The following is a 22,933-nucleotide window of genomic DNA, read 5'->3' as shown; positions in this document are numbered from 1 at the left end:
TCTTAGAAGTATAATATTTTTACACTGAAACACCATTAACAGTAGCGTTTAGAAACTATAATAAACTGGATCGGCAGTTGAGGTCTAGGCTACTGATAAGAACTGTGTCCTCCATCACTCTTGAGGACGACTGTGGTTGTAATCATACAGCATACTAAAGTATAACCAAACCACATCATGGTGTATCTTGCTAACAACAGACTCCATTACATTTGTAGATTTGTATATATCCTCCCTTTCTTAAATGGCTGAGGCTAATTCTATTAGTCTTGCTTTTATAACTGACAAGGAGAGCTCCTCCAAACATTCCTCCCTCCTGACTCATTGTAGTTTAAACAGTTCAGAAATAAAGGCAAAAACTGTCTCATTCTGGGAAAAGCTTGCATCAGCTCTGAAGATACTAACTTTCCAAGGATTTCTCCAGTTTTCAGAGGTAAAACAAGAACGTTCTGAGAGTAAAAGTGATGTATTATGATGAAGATGGGGGAAGGAAGCAAGGTTGCAATTCTAAACGTGCATACAGAGTGTATGTTTCACTGAACTTTTTACAAAAGTAAGTTCAGGGGGAATCTCCAGTAAATTCACATAAGATAGCATTGATAACACTGCATCGTGGCTTTGAGGTTGAGCATTTGAGACTTTCTTGCAAAGAATGTGAATGTGTTTCCATAGACAACAATAGCAAAAGCTTTTTTTTTTCACCACTATGCGAGCACTAATCTATTATGTGGCCTTCGAAGGACAGATTTCTTCATCAGAAGAGGCAGTTCTGTTACCAAAAAGAAAAATTACCCACAACGTCCTTGCCTGTTATTACTACAACTGACAGGAACATGATTAAGATATGTTTTCACTACATATGTTGGAATTGCCCAGTCTTGCCCAATTGCCCAATCCTTTTTGATTGGGATATTTAAATGTATAGGTATTAGATACTGCAAGATTATAGATGATACTGTTAATATGATAATATAAGCATGATCATGGCAGCAACTGTAAAATGGGCATAGCAATTAAATTGTTCCATCTATATCTATTAAATTATATCTAATAATGTAAAGAGATAAATAAGCATATTGAAATATAGCTATTTCCTTTTTCAGAACAGTAAATGTTAGAATTGTATTCACATTTATATAGTCTTTAGCATGTTTTGGACTTTGATGTGGCTATTTTTGTATATATTTTTTGTTTTTGTACGAAAAATACTTATCAGAAAAAGAGAGAAATGGTAGTTGCTGTTACTATCACACTATGGAATTTTCTTCTCCCGTTCTCTGGCTTTACACATTCTTTGATGCATTTAAGAAGGATTTGAAAACTGATTTATTCAATGTAGCAGGCTGATTGTTGGAAGGGGTACTGAGCAGATGACTACAATGACAGTAAAGCTGTTTTTGTCTAAATCGTATTAGTAAAGTTAGATGGTTGGTAGGTTTAGGTTGAATACTGTATTGTATAGTATTTTCAAGGTAACTGTAACTGTATTATGTTTATGTTGATTGCATTCCTTTTGTGCAATTTTAACTGCAGTTTAGTCCTAAATCAGAAGGAGTCTAGTAATAACTTTTCTAGATATGGGGGTTCCCAAGGCTCATTCCCCTTTCCCATTTTACTTAGCATCTTCATGAAGCTGACGGGTGATATACTGATTTGGGGTGAAGTATCATCACATGATACCTGCTATAGAACTCAACCACGAGCCAAATGGGAGATGTGGTAGGAGCCCTGACTGAGCACTTGAACAGGGAGGAAGAGCTTCAGATACAAGCCAAGCAAGATGGATTGGTGGCTAAACCAGAAGCCAACTGATTCCAGGACTAAATCAACGTTAACCATTGGGGGTTGTGCTTCCCCTGAAAGAGTAGGGCCACAACTTAGGAGCAAGTGGGGGCTGTGGCCAGCAGGATCTTTGCCCCATTTTGGCTGGTGTGCCACTTGCAGCCTTTTCTGGAGTGGGAGGCACTGAAGATAGTCATTCACACCCTTATCACCTCTCAGCTGGATTCCTGCAATTCATTCTATGTGTAGCTTCTCTTAAAGACCACTTGGAAACATCAACTCTATGTTTACCAGTCAAGCATGTTATGTGACACCACTGCTACAAGAGCTGTATGGGTTGCCAGTTAGTTTCTGAGTGCAGTTGAAGGTGCTGCTGATGTTTTCAGCTTAGAAACTTGTTCCTAGTAGGATCTGCCTATCCATTGCATATAAACAGAAAGTGCCTGCTGCAAATTCCCACAAATTGGGGTGTCCAACAACAGGGGCCTCCGAGTAGGCATTCTCCCCTCCTGTAGAACATCTTGCCTCCAGAAGTAAGACTGTTTAGAGAAAGCAGGGCCATGAGTGAATGTTGACGGAGGATATTATTGTATTATATTACCCTTATTATTTTTGTATTATTATTATTGTTGTTGTATTTTATATTGTTGATTTTACCATGAATCATTGCCGTGAACTGCTTAGATATAGTTAGATATTCCTACTGCCATGTAAATGCTTCCATTTTCATAGGTGCTGTTGCTTCCTCACCATTAAAACCAGTCTATGCATTTCTTAAAAGGTATACCGGTGGAGAAATTTCCATATCAGTTTTCTGTGGCTTTCAATAACTGCCAGAAATGATCATTAGAACACTTGACAACTTTAATACCTACTTCTGAGTTGCAACCTGACATGGCATGGATTATAATAGCAGCAGCATCACCAAAATAAATATGGTTAAAATCAGTTCCATTGTGCCTAAATGGAAGGAAGTGCTCATGGGTTGGAAAAAGTCGAAGACTACTATTTGGGGCTATATGTACTATACAATAAGTCCCACTGAACGTATTGAAATTATATAAGATTATGTAGCTTTTCTTGCAACTGATATTGTTTTCGTTTGCAAATATCAGTAGGTAGCAAAATAACACCAACCCTAGTTAATACATGACCAGCTGTAGCTGTGTTTTTCAGATTAATTTGGCAACGTAATGAGGCACTAAAGACTGTTGTTTGTTTTGCTATCTAGCTAATTACAGTCTTTCATACCATTTGTTTTATTGTTTTGCTATCACCTATAAGAATGAATCTCATTAGCAAACAAATAAAAATGCAAATTATTATTTAGCTAGCACAATTTAAACGTGTGCTTTAATGTCCTTAGTTTGAACATTTGAACTTCCCCAAATAGCTACATGCCTTTAATTTGTCCACAGTGAAAATGTTACTGAATTGTTGCTGAAAGAACATTTTAGAATCTGAGAAAATATACATGGAGATGCACAATAATCTTTTCCTCAAGTAGATACTGTAAATCAGGGCCATATTAACTTTCTGAGATTGACTGGACAAAGGTATATAGCTGCCCTTCTAGCCAATGGGCAGAGAACAAAGATAAAACAATACACAATTTGATCAATTAGAAGAAAAACCAAGAAAAATCAGATTGAGAGCCCTATAAAAATCTAACTGCCAACATGTCACACCTACCCACATCACAGCTCCATTATCACCCTAACCCCAGTGCTGGGGAAAAACCAGGTCTTTACAGCCTTCTAGAAAGCCATCAAGGTTGGGGCTGTCTGTATTTCAGGGGGGAAGCTGCTCCATAGGGCAGACACCATGACAAAAAAGGTATGTTCATTTGTATGCCATTTCCCACCCTAAAGAAAATCCAAAACAATTAAATTCTCTGTTGTGAAGAAAAATGTGGTGATACTATGTACAATGCATCGGATGCAGGTTTAGTCATACTATACGTTGTTAAGCTATTGAAATCAGTGGGACTTCAGTCATTATTTTATTCTTATATTTTAAGGACAACTAGATTAAACCAATCCAGGTTCAAGAAAACTGGGATCACAAAAATGTCACATAATTTATTGGATTTTGGCTCAGCAGGTAGTGTGAGTTCAGCCTTTCTATTTTGTAAATCATAATGTAGGAGCCCATCCAGCTGTGGTTTATTCCCCAGTATATGACAAGACATACAGTTCAGGCCTTAAAGACCAAATCAGTTAATAAATGTACAATTAAAAATTGTAGTTCAGCTGATAAAGAAGTCATCAATGGCATCTCATCTAGCACAGGTGGGTCCTAATCCCTTCTGTACTGCACTAATTACAAAAAAATTAGAGTGATTTCTTTTTCCTGGGTGACACCTGGTTGAGAAATATTTTTAGCCTTAAGTTTGTCTTAAGATATGCTTTTTTCCCCCTGTTTTGCTTAAAATTGGCTGGAACTTTGAAGTAATCTGGTTTCTGTCACTGCGTATCTCCACCCTACCAACACAACGCAGAGCGATGAGAAAACAAACAGCCAATCCCTAATGGCTTCTACGAACGTAGTGCCAAGTGCTGAGAACTGGCGCTTGCATTTCTGCTGACAGACAATGCTGTTTTTGTTTGCAGGTTCATCAAAATGAAAGAGTGGAGTTTCTTTTACTTACTATTTCTACACACAACAGTCACATGCTCTCTTGACTCGGTAAGTTTTACTCTTTGTAAGAAAGTTTGTGTATTTTTTTTTTAAAAAGGGAGAAGCAAAGTGAAAAAGCCATGCACAAATAGCATTCACAAAGGGGATGCAGTGATTCAGAAATGAGCTGCATAGAACAGGGTTCTCCTAAGTGTTTCGAACTGCATTTGACTTTTAAAAGCATCTGGTAGGGAAGGGGACAAAAGCTGAACTTGTAGGCTGCATCTGACTTGATAGCACCCCTTGAGCCTCCAAGAGTGGGCAAGTTCAAAGCTTTGTTATATTTTTGCAAGGTTGGTGAAATGCTAAGAGGTAAAGTGGAACCTTACGCTTTGCCCCAGTAGTCCTCATTATCTTTTTCACAAATAAGACCTCAACAAAAATATGGTTGAGCTCCTGTTCATGGTGCCAACAGCTATATATTTTTAAATGCTCTGTTGGTTCCCTCCCTCATTTTTCCAACAGATACTCAGGCTTTTATAGCTACCATGCATGCTCGGTCCTCACAGAATTGTTTTGGAGTCCCAATTTTTTTCTCTCAAGTTTGTTTGTCTTTCTTTATATCTTAGTGCTGCTCACTCCACTGATGTACCTCTTTTGCATGGATAGAGTTGTTTGGTCTACATAAATATCAGTATTCAGAACTTTTTGTCTGATCTGAGTAGCTCCATATATAGCACTAGAGCTGGTCCTGCGTTTGAGAGCTGAATTCCCCAGAGATTTGCCAAGGAGGATCTCTTTCTGATTCTCCAGAATTTATTCTAATCAAGCCTGCTGCCAACCCTTCACCAGTGAGGGAACTTTGTGGGGTGACTCTTCTAGGTCATCAAATAAGAAAAAGAATATCCCACCTCTAATCATGATTTTGGACAGCTTTTACATGTATTATTACAACATGTAGACCCATGAGCAGTATATACTGTGGTACAATAGGAACTTCATACTAAGCTATTGAATTAACAGTCCAGTAACTCTATGACTTTACTCCTCCATCTTTCCATAATGTGCTCACTCTCTCTGCTGAGGGATCCTGTAGCTGGTTGCCTGCTGGAGGACTTTGATCTGCTTTTCTCCTCTCCCTCTCATACTTGCATCTTTGTCTTCTTGGAACAGGTTTTCAAACTGCTTCTCCTCAGAGATGAACTTCCAGCTCTTCACTTCACATTGACTTGTTATTCTGGTCTTCCTGACACAAAGCCATGTGCCTTCCTTCCTTCCTTCCTTCACTTCTCACTCATAGGTAGTCCTGCCAGCAGAGGGCAGATGCTCCCTGCTAGTTCCAAACATTCTTCCTTTCCTTTCTCATTTTGCCTCCCTATTTCTCTCTTTGTTGCCAGACCCAAGTTGGAGTGTTATATGTTTCTAAGCTAGCTCTCTGTCCCTTCACAAACTAGCTTCCTTTGCTCCATTCCATTTCCTGTCCCCAGGTTGCCTGACCTTTAGGTTTGCAGTTACTTAAACCATAACCCGTCATCAGCATATCTCACAGGAAATTCTTCCTATCCCTTCTCAAAATCTGGAGGTTGGTTTACCTACCTCTCAGATTTAGAAAGTCTTATCTCCTATGTTCTGCAGATTAGCTATTTAGCATACAACTTTAATTTTTCCTAACTTCCCTGCAAATCACTAGGTTGCATCAGTATAAATGAAATATACAAAGGTGTCACTTACTGGAGCATTCCAGTGTCAAAAAGGGAGCTACCAACAAAATCATTTTTTACATGCGCTTTATAATCTTTTTGTTTGTTTTTGTGAGTTCTTCATATCTCATTAGGCAGAAAACTCTTAAGTTTTGCTAATAATTACTCAGCTACAATGTTCTCAGGACTTGCTGATGGGGTGCTCTTTTACTATGTTAGTAAAAGCTTACATCAAGGAATCATCAGAAGGAACTGTTTTGTCCTCGAATAGTATAACTGGATGTTACTATGACTGATCTTGGCTGTCATTAAACACATAGGATTAGCCTCAAAAAGAATTAAAATGTAAGATGTGAGACACAAAGGAACATCTTTGTTTTTGTCTGTAATTGTCTAGGTGCTGAATATTCCCATTCAAAATTATCAGCATTTGTAACTGTATTCTTGGGGTTCATGTAAAAGAGAGAAAGAGAATGAAAAGGACGGTAACACTTTTTGTAAAGAGAAGATAGTATATTACTTGGATATAATTGTTAGCTTGTAACTTACCATATAAATTATAAAATAAAAGCGTGTAGGTGTATATGTATTAATCATAGCAACTGGGACAAGCATGCAGTTATATGCCTGGAAACCAAAGGATTTGACAGCTGTTTAATACCTGGCTTTGAATTTAGATTTTTTTTTTTAAATGTACTCAGTAAAGCAGGCAGAGTCAGTTACATACAGTCTGTTTCCAATTAGTGATATAGCCAAACCCAAATAGCATCCCCCCCAAATAATTATGTTTTTGTTTTGCATTTTATTTCAGTGGGCTTTAAGAGACAATCCTCAATCACTTTAAAATTTAGAATTCTGTAGTGTTCCAGGTTAGTGGCTTTAATTCCACTTATTTGTGAATTATAGTTATATAGCAATAATTTGGAATGGTGCATAGAATTTGCAGCTGACTTCTGTTGTGGTATTTGCAAACGTGCAGAAAATGTCTTTTCCCTGAAGAAGCAAATTTGGAGTTCTTAACTCAAGAAATCTGCTGTTGCCCTTACGTGACTTGTTCAAAGATCATCAAGGGGGCGGGAAAGAAGCTGATGATTATCTCTGATGCAATTTATTCAAATGGATTGTTTGATCCACTCCCTCCCTGATGCTTAGAGGCTTTGGGATTTGGTAAATTGTTCAGAAAAAGTCCCAAAACCTTACTTGGTTTTCTTATATCAATAGCAAAAGCCCTAATGCATAAGAATAGAAATGCAGAACTTTCATTCCGGATATGCTACCAATGATAAGACTTTCTTTTTCTTTGGGGGACAAGGAAATGACTCTTTCTTTCTTTCTTTCTTTCTTTCTTTCTTTCTTTCTTTCTTTCTTTCTTTCTTTCTTTCTTTCTTTCTCTCTCTCTCTCTCTTTCTTTCTTTCCTTCTTTCTTTCTTGTCATCGCAAAACTGAAGGGGTGGGGTGCGGCACTCAGAAATGTGATTTTATTTATGCTTGTTATTGCCGAATATATATATTTTAAGGCAAATGGGAAACTGAGGCTGATGTAACAGAGGCACACAATAAATTGTACTTTCTCATTCCTCTCCAGCAACTTACTTCCATGGAGTCTATTTCAGACATTTTTTTACCAGCCCATTTTATGTCCTGTATCATAAGTGGGAAAGGGAAAAAAATGACTGAGGCAAGACCGTGTGGGGAGAAGAGATGTGATATGGCGACTCTGATCTCAAAACTAGACATTCCACCTCTTGTTCCAGGTGGAAATTACACACAATTGAAACAATTATCTGTCATCACTATTCTCAGTTGCATCCCAATAATAAAAAAAAAAATCCTTTTTAATCTGTTAAGAAGTCCACATTTAAGGAAAAAAGATCAGAATGTTTCTTCCTGCTTGGCTGTTTTGCAGTTGGACGGATGGTCAAAGTAGAGAGTGTGTGTTTTTAAAAATCCTACTGAGGAAAGTTTAAGAGAAAGACCACATAATCAGCTAGCGCCCAGAGCAGGGTTCCTCAATCCCCCAGCATGGCTGGGGAATTCTGGGAGTTGAAGTCCACCCATCTTAAAGTTGCTGAAGTTGAGGAACCCTGGCCTAGAGTATCTAACAGATTAATGTGTGTGTGTGTGTGTGTGTGTGAGAGAGAGAGAGAGAGAGAGAGAGACTAAGGAGAGAGAAGTAGTAAACACCAACCCTCCAGAAACAGCAGAAGCTTCAAGCCCTTGACACAGTTCAATAGATAAGTTGCTTTACAGAGCTGAAGAAAGAAAATATACACAAAAGATTGGACAAGGCAGGCTCGTTTCAGGTCCCCTCCATCAAACGTTGTTGTCTGATGGGTCCTAGGAAGCGAGCCTTTTCTGTAGCTGTGCCTACCCTATGGGACAGCCTCCCCCTGAGATACACTCCTATGCTCCTTGCCTTCTTAAAGGCCATTAGGACTGGCTCTTCTCTCAGGCATTAGGTCAGGATGGGAGGTGAGCCCAGCCCTTTTTAAAAACTTGGGGGAGGGCGCTTTTTTTCATTTTTTTGCAAGGGTACTATTATGGCACTGGTGGTGTGTTAGGAGTTCTAACTTGGTGTTTTTATTATTTGTGTATTTTTTTCTTAGCTGCCTAGGATTGTTTATATAATAGAGGTGGCTGAATGAAAAGATCTGTTTGGTGTTTAATAATAGTTCCTTCTGGCTTGAGGGTCATGGGTTCCCACCCTGTCAACGTTAACCTATATTATTAAAAAGGAAAAAGTCCATTTCCTGTGAGGCTTGTTTGATTAGACTAGGGGTGCTTCCAGATAAGCATTTATTAGCATCATTATGGCTAATTAACCTTCATTTTACAAGGGCTGTATGCTTGTCTGTTTCCGCAAAGTTGCTTCCATCTTTTTCCTTAATGGTGAAAGTACATTAAGGGATGGAAGAGTGACATACTCGCCACAGGGCATTCCTCTCTCTGTGCATTTTCTCCTCCATCACAGAAAGGTCTCATTCCTTATCCTGACCCACCAACACGGCCGACAGGAAAGCTGCCTTCTATACTGATTATTAGAAAATTAGCAAAGCTCCTTTGGACTGGCATTGTGCCTCTCCCTCTGGAATACTCTTCTGACTAGCTGCCTAATCCCAGCACATGTTTTCCACTGCCATAGATTGGATTGCACTCAAGGGCAGGAATTAAATGAAAAACAAAAATCTAAAACACAATCCAAATATTTAAACAGTGAACATGCACTCCAGATTGCTCCAGAATCAACATGCCTTGAGCAACAAATGCTTATTTAAGGCAGCCTAGAAATGAATGCCAAAGATGAGAAGGATTGGGTTTAAAAATAATAATTTTCTTCATCTTGTTACCAGTCTTACCTATCCACCCAACACTGCCTTCTCATCTGGTTCATTTCCTGCTGTTGTTCAACAACCCTGAATTATGCCTTTTGGAATGAAAAAAGGGAGGGAAAAAGTCTAGCCCCAGATTAAGCTTCTCTTTTACCGCAAGTAACAGTATGTAATTATGACCTAGATTTGTGTATATGTTTTCTGGCTGTGGTAATCTCCTACTTTTAAGTTGAGCCAAAATTAATTAAATTGAGAGATGGGTAGGCTTATGTTGTAAACTAATGAAATTCAAATGCACAATTACAAGAAAATAATTTCTGGTGCTGTCGCTTAGTAGAAAGAGAACATTAACCAACTAATGTGATCTTGGACATGATATAATAGATACTTGCATAAAGCAAAGGTGGGGAGCCCTCGCCTTTAGCATATGTCATTTTTTCCAATCTCCAGATATTACCCCTGCAAATATTGGAACTGAAAAAGTAACAGTTTAAGCCAGAAGTCTGGTCTTTTTGGTCCTGTGGGCATATTTGGAATTTTTAGAGAACATTGAGGCTTGTTCACAAAATGGCTTCCATAACTTCAGTTCCCAAATTAGCAGAAGACAAACTGGTGAGGTTATTGGAAATACAGATTATGCATGAGGCTTTTAGTTTGCTTTGTGGTATGCTAGTTTCCCCCTTTTAAAACTGATACTAAAAAAAAAAAAAAAAAGATAGGTTTCCTGGTGGTTACCAGGAGAAGGATGGCCCTCTCTCTAACTTGGGAATGTTGGCAATGTGGATCCAATGGCGCTGACTGTTCAGCAACTTATAACTCACTGTCCATAATTGGGAAAGGAGGTTAGAAAGTTAAGAATTTACTCTGTTGCCGGTCTATATCCACAAAGCCCCTTTTCCCTGGTTCAAGGACACACCACTAACTGTTTCCAAAGGTTAGCACCTGTATCTCATTGTCAGTTCATAATTGAGGCAGATCAAAGGTGAACTATGGTGCCCCATTCTGTAAGACATGTTTTCCCTTTTGTTCTGGCTCTAGACCCTGCATCCAGGCCATCCATGGCACATGGAAGAAAAGATTTGAGATGATGTAGTTGGAGGTGGCAATGTGTTGGCCCCAGTTGGTCCTACATTTCTACTTAGGACAGCTTTTCTATCCTGTATCAAGACTCAGCACCTCTTCTCCAGTGCTGATTTGACTCTGAGGGAGATTGGTTCACCTAGACAGTGCAAAATCCTGGAACTGACTAGCCTCTCCCTGGCTGAATGCATGCAATTGAAAACATAATTTTAATGTAAAAGAGTCACTGGTGTGCTTCTGTGGCTTGTGTGGTATGGCATTCCCTTCACAGTGGCTGCAGTTTGCAACTCCCACAGTGATCCTTACAGCAAGCCCACTTTCTCAAACTACAGTTCAACATGGCTCCAGCAGCTGCATTTCAGCTGTATGAACTCAGACGACCACTGGATGATGGCCAAGATAGATAGAAAACTGACTCTTTGCTGCCACCTTATAAGGATTTTTTTTAAAGGTTCTATCTGTTAATAGTATGACCATGGGGGGGAAATCATTGCAGTCCATGGAGTAACTACAGTGTTGTGCATAGCAGTTAGAAGAGGTTTTTCATATGGTAGATAGTGTTGAGGGGGCTGGAGTGTCATCTGAAGGAATCACCAGTCATGGCCCTTAGAATGTCATGTGTTAAAGTTGTCTGGAGGCCAATGCAGCAGAGTCCTATTTCAGGTAATGGCACCCTATTTGGGCAGGATTTAAAGTGGCATGATTTCCTGATGGCCCTGGAATGGGGACATAGCAGGGCAGTTTGTCTCTTCCTCTTCCTGCGCTTTGTCTAGGAAGATTGCTAATCTCATGTCACTTCCTTCTGCCTTTCTTCCCAGGTACACAGGAACAGAGCACATGCTTTTTGACCCTCCTCTTTGTAGGATGTAGTTAACTAGGTCCTAGGATTGGTCTATCCATATGAAGAATTTCCTGTAAATAAATATCCTTTCTATTCTACATAAAACCTGCTTAATTAAGCATTGTTCAGGTCAGGTTCCTGTGATAAGGCACTCTAATATGAACAGACAGAATGGTTACCCCCTACCTCATTCCTCAATTGCCCTCCAAGTATGCCTGTGTAATGCCCAGCATTACCCACTTTGATGATAGTGATACACCAGTTATTCAAATGCCCATTATTTGGTGCCAAAAGTTTCTCTCTCTCTAGGGTTTAAACCTACACATCATGAATCAGCATTAATTAAACATGAGAAAAGCAGCACAGAATAATCATGAATATTGGAGAATGTATGTCGTTTAGCAACACATTTATTTAGAGTAGCAAAAATAAGATAATGTTGTACACGCTGCTTTTTTATTGGTTTACTTGATATCAAATGAACCCTTTCTCAACTTGCTGCTAAATTATTTTGTCACTTTTAAAAACCAGAGTCAAGGGAGGGATTTCTAAAACACATTATTCTGTATATCTTGGAAGCCCGACATTTTCTTTGAGCTCTATATTTCTTGCTTAGGCACCCTTTCAGGAACAAAAGGAATCTGTCCCATACAGTTTTCCTGAGTAACTGGGATTAATAAACAAAATCTTAAGGGCTAAGCTATTTATTAAGAAAGCACATTCCATATTTTCAAACAGTGGCTGAATGTAATAGGATTTTGTAGGAACTGGTGATGATCTGGCACTGCAGTACTAAGCAACTCACTGATGTGCCCCATGTCTTTCCTTTCCTTCCTCAAGGCATTCCAGAGGACTGTAGGAAGCTGTTTCCAAGAGCAGCTGAGACTCCAGGCCCAGGTGAGACTTCTGGAACACAGCGTGAAGCAACAACAGGCAAAAATTGTGAACCTCTTAATGGAGAGGGATATTCAGAGCAGAGATAAAGAAGGTGAAAATAGTATCATCAATCTGGGAGAAGAAATGGAATACAAAGGTTAGAAATGAATCTCATCTTTGCTCTCCAGGTGGGCTCAAGCCAGCCATTTCAGAAAACTATGGGATGACCAAAGTATAGAATCTATACCATGCCTTCAACTTCTAAACATTATATAGAACCACCTGTTTTGAATTGTTTGCCTACTCTCATTTCAACTTTTCAACAATATACTTTGTAAATGTAATTGAATGAATGAATGGAATGGTAGCCATCACTGTCCATTTAGTCATCAAACCATATCATAGTAAATTTCAGATCATGGTCTCTCATGTGATTTTCCATCAGACATTATTTGTCAACTTGGACACTGCACCAGCTATAGTTAAACATAACAGTTTGGCATAATGACCAAAATTTATTACAGCCATATTACAATAGAAGAAAAAATAATATCTTTAACCTTACCCCTAATGTATAAACATGATTACTGTACATGTAGCTAACCCAAAAGTAGACAAAGAATTGGGGTTTAAGCTGCTCTGGGCCATACCATGTAATCAGAAAAAATAGGGGGTAAAGAAAATGGGGGGGGGGAACATTTCCCTAGCTACTCCCAGCTATGGGCTTGATTTTATCCCATAATAGTAATGAGAATTTTATTTAATTTGCCAGCACAAAGCATTTTATCCTGCATAGTGCGTGAGAAAGCAGATCTCTAAGCCCCACCCCTTCTCCTTGTTCAATGGCCTTTGTATGGGACTTTTACTCTTCATAAATAGAGTTTAGTATAATGATTTACTACATTATTTTTAACAGAAATCTTCCAGTTAGAAAGAATTACTTATATTACATTGCAATAATCTGAACAGTAGTTTGCAGTTCTAAATGCACTTACTAGGGAGTGATTTCATGTAATTCATTAAATGTGATTCAAGTTGTGCCGTAAACCAGTAGATAGTTATTAGAATTTCCTTCATGCTAAATTCTGGCATGCATTGAAACTCAGATTTCAAGTTTGAAACTTTTTGTTGGCAACCATGTAGTATGGTCCAATCTTGAGAAACTAAAGAATATCAATATTAAGTCTGACTAGGGAAGCTGCAAATAAAGGGGGAAGTAGATTTTTTAAATGTTTGCCATCAATCATTGACCTGAAACAGAAACGGAGTTAGTAATAACTGTGAAAAAGTATTCGCAGGATGTGTATTTGCAGGACTGTTTTAAATTATTTAACTGTAGAATTATATATCTTGAATTTTTCCAGAAGCTTTCATAGAAATGATTCAGCCAAGACGTAACATGGAGCAAGAGCATCCAAAACAGTTAATGAATGCTGGCTAAGCATTTTAGTAAATATTACTGGGTAACCCAAACTGCAGTTCTATGTCTGAGTAGTAATCAGTAGCAACTCATTTCAGCCAACTCACATAAGCTTTGTGTTCTATCATTGAGTCATTCAATGAAGACATCAAGCTACTAGGCTCTGTTAAAATCATTGCTCTCCGGCTGTTCTGTGCTAGAACTGTAACTCTGGTAAGTATTTCCTTAGTTCTACCTCATGGTCCTTTTGCTGTCAAACCATGATGGGATAGCTCAGATCAGCCTGTACCTAACAGAAAAGGCCAACCCTGATCAACATTTTATGTCTATTTTGTTTCTCATTTCTCCCAGCAGTAATTCATCTTCCAATGTTTATGGTAAAGCTACTCACATGCAGAATCAATAACATTTAGTCATAATTACCTTCTGAAGTTTAACTATGACTAATATTAAGCCAAACAATTGCCTAACTATACCATTTTAGAACTTAGTAATTCTTTATGTCAGGAATGCGTAACTTTTTCCAGGCTCAGGGAGGTGCAGTCCTAAAAGTAGGACAAAATATTATATTTTGTTTTGTTGCTTTTTTATTGCTGATAAAGGTTTTTGTCTTGAAGTTTTCAGTAAAAAATTAAGAATTACAATGTTGAAAATACAGATAATCCAGGGATAATGGGGGTTGGGGTTGGGGCTGGGGCTGGGGAGGACAAAAATATATACATGCATGATATGTGATTTTAAGAACATTTAAGAACATTTTAAGAACATTTTAAACATCCATATGCAATATTTTTTCCAGAAAAACATTCGTACAAAAGTACAAATAAACATGATATACACTTATAAATAGTGACTAGAATTAAATAAAGATATCCCTTGTATGGTTTTCTTTCATTGTTCGGTTTTTCAAGGTTTATTATTATGTAATAATAGACTTCTCTGTCTAGCCTATTGTCCAGAGATTTTCTGGTAGTCTCCCATCCAAGTACTAACCAGACTGAGCTCTGCTTAGCTTTTTGATATCAGTCAAGGTTGATTAGATCCTTCCACCTAGCCAAGCTTCCTTCCCTTAAAGCAACATCTCCTTGGAGCTGAATTTAACCCTAGTGACTTCATATGCAGTTTTCTTCTTTTATCTCTGAATAAATACCCTAGGACTTATTCCTAGTCTAGGGGTACAGATGCAAATACTCTCACATAAAGAAAGAACAGGACACTTGGCAAGAAATAATATATGATCCGTGAGTGGCATTTGCCTAATTGAATTAAAAGTTGCTTGGCCAGCACTATGTAAATAGAAAGAAGGAGAATGTAATTAAACTGTATTATCTAAATCTACTGATGTTTGTCATGATTCAGATTGTGCTGAGATCTATCATGCTGGTCATACACAAAGTGGATTTTACAAGATGAAACCACTAAAGAGCCCCAATGGATTCTTTGCCTACTGTGATATGTCAGAAGGAGGTGGGTGGACAGTCTTTCAGAGACGGTCAGATGGGAGTCAAAATTTTGATAGGTAAGTTTTGGGGTAAAAAAACCTAAAATCTCTAGATTCAGCTCAGCCTTTCCCACAGTCTTGTTTTTATGTACTTTGAAATAAAAATAATTTAGAATTTCCTATTCTTATGGGCAAGTTAAAATGTATCCTTTGGGAGAATTTACACTCAGACTAATGTATCTCATTGCAAAATTTCTTACGGTTCTTAGTTAAGACATAGTTTATTATAGAATCAAGACAGAATAGTTTTTTAACTGAATGCATGAGAGAGTTGTATGGACACAAAAGGCTGAGCCTGAGGTTCCCTCAAATACCCAAAATGTCCAGATGCTTTGGATGATTCTTAGATAAGCTATTTACTTGCAGATGAAGAATCTAAAATGATGCGATAAGTAGCAAAATTCTGTTTGGTTGCTTACTGAGTAAGGCCCTGTTACACGAAGAAGCAGAACGTTTAGGAAGATGGAAATCAGTGGTCTTCTCTTTTATTATTGTACTTCACACTGATTCAATTAATTTTTATTTAAGATTTATATTTCTTGTTATTATAATCTGAAGCAACATAATGATTCTGCTTTGAGAGTGTAATAAGGTTTATTGATTGATATTGATGGAGGACCTGAATTTGCAATCAAATGTTAGTAGTCATTGTACATATTAGAAGGCAAATCTATAAAATGAACTGAATTTACTTTTTTTTTTTTTGGCCTGGAAACAAATCACAAATATATCTTTGTAATTTGTTATTGTCAGAGAACTGTGCAAACTGTTTTAAAGCCATTTGATAATCTTTTGTGATTCATGCAGATCAGAGGCTTTTTTTTTTTTTCCAGAAATTGGACTGAATATGAACAGGGTTTTGGAGATTTTACTTCAGCAAATGGTGAATACTGGCTTGGAAATAAAAATCTGCACTATCTGACTTCTCAGGGTAAGAAAAGCACAATACATTTTCATTAGGAAAACCAAAACTTAATAATAAGAGATTGACTGATTTTGTAATAATGAGCACAAAGGCTAGAAGCCAATAGGATTTCTTCCCAGTTGTAGTTCAAATTAGGGTGTCTCTGAGCGTGTTTTATTCTGGGAGTTATTGCTAAGTTTATTAACAGTATTAGATACATTCTGATGTAGCCACATCCCAGGGAATAAATTTAATTTATTTGATTTAGGGGCCACCCAACTCCAGAGTAACTCTGGGCAGCTCACAATGTATCAGACAAAATAAAGTATTATATGAAAAAGAAAAAAAAAACCCACAAGGTAAGTAAGAAACAAATTAAAATAAAAAACAAGATGGCAAATCCTGCCAACAACTCAAAAAACATCCCACAGGGGGCTCCAACCACCCTAGAACAGCTATGTCTTTAAGGCTGTCCAGAACGCCCTCGGGATGGGAACCACCCGGGTCTCAGGGAAATCTCATTCCAGAGGGCAAGTGCTATGACAAAGAAGACCCGCTTTCTGTGTCTGGATAGATGATATTGTTTAATTGAAGGAACCCAGAGCACACCCACCCCGCCACTCTATCATCTGGGCAGATATCATGAGAGATAGGCAGTTCCTCAAATAACCAGGCTCTAGGCCATGTAGGGCTATATAGGTCATAACCAGTAGCTTGAATTGCACCTGGAAGCAAACTGGCAGCCACTGCAGCTCCTGGAGCAGGGGTGTCTTCTGGGCATAACGAGACATACCCATCACTGCCTGCACTCCTGCATTCTAGTCCAGTTGAAGCTTCCGAGTGGTCTTCAAGGGCAGCCTCGTGTACAGCGCATTGCAATAGTCGAGCTGTGGGGTGACTAGGGCATAAGTAACTCTCTCAAGGGTCCCTTATTAAATCTTATTGAATATTGGATTTTTTTCTAAGCAAGCATGTCCAGGAAAGCAATGAAGAGAATTTAACTGCTTTCAGGATTCACTTTTATTTCTGAGAAATGCACTCTTCAGAGATGAATGTGTGGGACAAAATACATATTTGCAAACAGCTGAGTCTCCCTTAAAAATAGTTATCTGTCCCAAGACTCCAGACAATTTCTCCTTGACCTGGTGTCCCTTCCCATGTGTGTTGGAATCCAGCTTTCTTCATTCCATTGCCTGGGATAACAGGTATTGTGGTTCAGCAGAATTAGAGGCCACTTGGCTAATAAAAGCTACTTTAGGTAGAGCAGTTATTTTGTTTTTAAAAAAGCACACAACACTCCAGCATTTCATTCCTATATGATATTTGCTGGTTCTTGTATGATAATCCCAATTTGATTATTACAGCTTGCATATTTTGAAATATCTGCTCTGGATACTGAGTCAAACTGAGACAGAAGAGAGAAACAATGTGGCTGTCGTCAAGTGAAACTCACAGCCACATCTACAAACTCTATCAATCTGGAATTATAGGGAAGCAAGTTTTCCCACTTTTTTTTTCCTACCCAGACAAGAGAGAGTTTATCAAAAAATAAACGCATTCAGTTGTAGGTTTTGTTTTGTTTTATAATCCAACAGCTAATTTCAAGCCTGGAATGAGTAAACACAGGACATAGCTGTATACATATATACAGGCAAGCTGATCAGACCTCACAGTCAGAACAAAGCAAAGAATCACTGTTAATATAATTTACGTGTTGAGCACATGGTTAGAATCATTGGTAAGGAATCACTACTGCATGGTACAGAATAAATTGCTGACTTGCAGACTATAAAGAGCAAGATCTTTGATTACAATTATACAATAAATTTATTTTAAAGAATAGTGCTAATAGATTATAAAGAAAATTCCATATTAACCTGCCATGATTAATCAAAGTATGTCACTATCATACTAAGCAATAGGAAAATCAAACTCTGCTAAACACTATCTGAATTCTCTCAGTGCCTGCAATTAATTGAATAGAAGTTCTCCTTCGTCTCTTCTGAATGTCGTGCCTTCATTTGTTGTTATTTATTCAGGGAATTATACCTTGAGAATCGATTTGTCTGACTTTATGGGTGAACAACGCTTTGCACAGTATGAAAAGTTTCGGGTTGCAGATGAGCAGGTAGTAAAAGTAGCTTTATTAGAATTTGGAATTCTAAATCCATAGCATAAGAAAACAAGTACTTCACAACTGTTGTATCATTCAGAATTCTGTGTGTGCATGAGAGAGAGTGTGTATTATAGTATGTTAGACTACATGACCTCCATTCAGCTGTGAACTTCATTAATTGGGGGCAGTCAAGAGGGTCCAATTACATGTAACACTTAAAGCCATAATGTATTTTTGGGAAGTTAGTGTGATCTATGAAGGAGAACATTTTCTTACCTAACCAATTTCACAGAGTTGCTGTGGGGAGATAACCTTATTCATACTGTATAGATAATCTGAACTTCTTGGTATAAGGAGGAAATAGATGAGTAAATACTATTTTTAATGGGCATTTCAACTTCAAAGGCAGTAATTTCTCAAACTTCTGGCATTCAGAAAATGGAGGGACTACCCGCCCAATTAAGTAAACACACACTACACCCCTCCCCATTTTCAAATTTAAAATCATGGGAATTCACAGTATGCTAAATTCTTTCATTATGGGCTCCAGTGTGAAAAAAATCGGTATAGAATAATATGCTCAAGAGACTTGACTTCCTGTTCATTAAATGGACAGTCCTCAAAAACTGGGAAATCCCTGCATAAGTTCCCTGCAGAAGGTGTAACAGAATCACTGTGCTATACGTTTTCTGCTTAATCTTGCCTGTTAGATGCTACCACATGAATAAAACCTTTGCATGTTCTATTCATTTCTTTGTTCACTGCATGCATTGTTTTCCTTTTTGAAGATCTCTCTTAAGTGCTAGACTTGTGCTCCACTTATATAATTCTCTTACTCCTTCTCCAACTTCTTTGCTAGAATTCCTACATGATGAATTGTGGGCAATATTCTGGAACAGCTGGTGACTCTCTCACTGGGGGATTTCACCCTGAAGTTAAATGGTGGGCAAATCACCAAGGGATGAAATTCAGTACCAAAGACAGAGATAATGACAACTATGAAAAGAACTGTGCTGAAGAAGATCAAGCTGGCTGGTGGTTTAACAGGTTGGCTATCTTTTCTCATTATTTTGACTTGGAATAACTAATTTTGTCTAAACTCATGTATAGTAATACAGAAGTTCTGGATCTGAGTAGCCATCAATAACTCAGCTAAATGGTTACACTAATTCTGCCATTATAAATTACAGATAGGTCTCAATTAGTTCAGCTAATGAATCCCATAAAACAGTCACATTATTCGAATTTTCACTATTAACATGATATTTCTAGGGAATATCTAGTAATTGATTGTAGCTCAATGGAAATAGGCAATGAAAAAAATTAAACAATTTTCTATGTATATTAATGAAATATTACATTAAAGGCTAAAGAGAATATACTTTTAATTTAAATTTATGGTTAACAAAGTCACAGAGTAGTTATAGAAAGCAAACTAAAAACAAAAAAATTCTACTATAGATTCAGGCATTCCAACATCTCCTCCTATTTTAGCATTGCCATGACCATGTCCACGTCATTCAGTTACTTCAAATTTTTGCTGTAATGTAATAACGAGCCTCTTCGTTTTTGTCTGACAGAATTTCCCTTTTCTCCATTTTGCACACACGAAGATTAGCGGCATCTCAAACCCCAACATCAACTACACCTGCACTATCCTTAATTACACACACACTAGCCTCACATTAATTGAATTTTGGGTTGCATTAAACATGACCTGGAATCAGTTTACAATTTACACTAAATCAAATATTGCATTATTTGAACTCAAACTATTCATGACCTACCTGTATTTTGCCATATGCCAACTTAATTGGAGATAAACTGCATTACTGTGAGAATGGTACTTCTGAATGAACACATGTAGGATTGCACTACACAGAAAGTTATTGCAGCAAAGAACTCTATTAACTCCCTCCTATTATAATACCCCAAGAGAAAACTTTACTAAAGTGTGAGATCATGTGTATTTCCTGCTGTATTGTCTTGCCTTCCCTGGCTTTGTATATTCTGGATGTATTGAATTGTCAAGATCTATTTTGACCACCAAGCACAGCAAAACACATGCCAGGCTTATCCTCCCTCTCTTAGCAGACATCTCAGATGTGACCTCCAGGAGAGTAGCTAAACTCTGCTTAATCACCACTGCTGTTTGCTGCAAGACAGCATCATCTCTCCTCTTTAGAATTTTATGAGCCATCGGGGCAGAATCATAAACCTGTCAATTTATAGTTTTAAAAGGTTCAGTAGTAATCAGAAATAGCCAACAAGTTTACATTTCTTTATTCATGCTTATCTTCTTAGAGCCATCACTTAAGTAGCTCATCATGAGTGGGAATATTTTCTAATTTTATTTTTACAATATTTTGGTTTAGTTTAGTCTTATTGTTTTAAAATTATATTTAACTTTGGTTGTTAGCCATAATAATAAAAGTAACTAAAACTTTGAGCATGACCATCAGGGATGCTAAGAGCTATTGTCCAATGTATTTGGAAAACCTAACATTGGGGAAAACTAGTCTAGTCTTTCTCCATAAGTAATAGGATTAGAAGAAATCAGAAAACATTCCTATGTATTTGGAGGATACTGGGATAAAATGCCATCTCTTGCTTGACCCTCAGCCAGATAAGATGTGACATTTGCATGGACTATAAGCAAGTTTGCAATGAATTAAGAAACATTAATTGTTTGTTTCCATACCCCTGTTCTTTTCTGCAGCATTCTGGGATGCTGCAGAGCATTGATCAGACAGAACGTAATGAATAGAAAAATATTTTTAAATGGTTGCATTTAAAATATACCTGTGCACTTGCATATCTAAGGGAACTTTAATGACAGCTTCCAAAATAATTATTGTCAACACTGGACAATAAATATAGCAAGGAAGTATATTTATATAGCCACTGTAACAATATGCATAATTCTTAGGAAACCAGTTGCCTTGTACCATTTGAGAGCCATCAAATACATTTGGGAAGATTTTGCCAACCAGAAGCAGTTTCAATGTTCTGTTATTGTACTTTTCCTTTGTTCTGGATTTCTTCAGGGAAGTTGTTTGGCTTTGTCTATCCCTTTGTCATATTCACAAGCTGTCCCCAATGACTGCAAGCATCTTGTGATGCAGTTTGAGTTGGACTGAGGTGAAGCCAAGTTTACTGTATGTTTCAGCTCTCATCAACGCTAAGTTGATAAAAAGGAGGAAATGAGACAATGTATAAATCCTGTTTTCAGTGAAGTCAAAGCTTCCACTAACTTCAGATGGGAGTTTGTCACTGCTGAAAACATTAGAGTCACATTCGTTTCTGGTGAATCATTACTGAATATACTGTATTCCAATTATTCTGAGTCACAGAATAATTATTATAAATGCATTATTCCAGCTCTCATTAGTTTTCATTACTTGTTTCAAACAAATCATGGAATTATATCTTAGCATTCATTCTGTAAACCTATCATTATTACCCTTTTCCCCTCTGGACTTCCTTCTCCCCTACTTGGGGTTGGGCTTCCCTTGGAAATGGTGAAATTTGAAGTGCTGATAGGAGAACTTGGTGAATGACGTACAGCTCGAGAGCCAAGTCATAGAGTATTTGCTATGTTAAAAGAAAAGTTGAAAGAAAGGTGAAGCTCAGTCTTCATGGACTTAATAGGGCTCTCTCCCACCTAGAAGAGTACACTTGACTGCAATCTAATTCAGATTTTATATTTTTATGGATTCATTATGAGTGGGTTCTCACATAATCGGTCACAATTTGTGAATAAATTATGTACATGGATGGATGAACTATTAGGCTATGGATGCCGTGTAAGCAAGTAGTCTGCTATAGTACTCCCTAACAGGATTTATAAGTGGAAAATGGTCATATCCTACATATCTCAGAAATGTGCCTCAGTCACAAAGGGAAGGAAGTGGCTCTATTTCTATTATTGAGAAACTGAAATAATTGTCTTGTTTTTAGCTGCAGACTGCACATCCTGAACCACAATGTATTTTAACTATGGGATTGACTATAACTGGACTCTCGTTCAGTTTGATTTTGATAGCATAAAAATGATTCACAGTCTTGGCTTCAAATGCTACAAAAGGTAGATCCCTCGTTTGACAAAGCCAGATTAATAAAATAGTCCAGAGAAGCCTAATCCAATGAGATAACTTCAGCACAACAGTACTGAAAAGGATTAGTATCTCTTGGCCATTCTTACAATAAAGCCTTTTGCATTAAGGATGTTTCTCTAAAGAGAAATATTTTCCTCCACTAGCTGACAATGTGCAGCCACTTTGGCAAAGTAGCCAAAAACACCCAAATGTAGTCATATAATGAAGTAAATTCTGATCCATGAAAAATTATTCCACAGTAAAAAAGGACTGCTTTTTTTACAATTTTCTCCCAATTTCCAGACTCTTTTCCTTGCGAAGGTGGTTGAGAAGGTGATGGGAAATCAATTACAGAGACTTTTAATTGAAATTGATTATTCAGATAGGGATGGAAATGGTACTGGTTGTTGAAGTTGATTACCTCTCCTAGGGTCTTGATATGGGGGAACATGTCCTTCTTGAACTTATTAGATCAAGAATATTAGATTAATATTATAATATTAATTAATATTAATATAATATTAATATTAATATAGGCAAAATTTGGACAATTCTTAGGCTTTGGTATAAAACTTGAAATGACCCTAAATGACCAACATTTGCTCACATTCTTCTAAATATAATGTTATTTTTAGGATATGCACATTTTCCACATTACAGTCTTGTTA

At 37.5% G+C, this 22,933-nt stretch overlaps 1 protein-coding gene across 2 annotated transcripts in view; it reads left to right on the top strand.

Moving 5' to 3' along the window:
• Window positions 1–355: 355 nt before the first annotated feature.
• The window catches only part of FGL1 (fibrinogen like 1), a 34,812-nt gene continuing 12,234 nt past the window's right edge, over window positions 356–22,933 (top strand). Inside the window, exons 1-7 of one of the 2 annotated variants that reach the window (XM_007426896.3) lie at window positions 356–433; window positions 4,395–4,470; window positions 12,192–12,384; window positions 15,007–15,166; window positions 15,982–16,079; window positions 18,092–18,180; window positions 19,028–19,215. In XM_007426896.3, coding sequence (XP_007426958.1) covers window positions 4,405–4,470; window positions 12,192–12,384; window positions 15,007–15,166; window positions 15,982–16,079; window positions 18,092–18,180; window positions 19,028–19,215 — 794 coding nt within the window. In that variant the 5' untranslated portion in view covers window positions 356–433; window positions 4,395–4,404. Of the gene's footprint in view, window positions 434–4,394; window positions 4,471–6,948; window positions 6,971–12,191; window positions 12,385–15,006; window positions 15,167–15,981; window positions 16,080–18,091; window positions 18,181–19,027; window positions 19,216–22,933 lie in introns of those variants that run through there. The other variant, XM_088131307.1, reaches the window with a different exon arrangement.

This window comes from Python bivittatus, unplaced genomic scaffold, assembly GCF_059951505.1.
Source record: "Python bivittatus isolate LINGU-HERP-01145 unplaced genomic scaffold, Pbiv_v1 ctg000070_np1212, whole genome shotgun sequence".
Taxonomy (NCBI): domain Eukaryota; kingdom Metazoa; phylum Chordata; class Lepidosauria; order Squamata; family Pythonidae; genus Python; species Python bivittatus.
The sequence above is the reverse complement of the archived record's forward strand: the minus strand, read 5'-3'. Positions and strand labels throughout refer to the sequence as shown.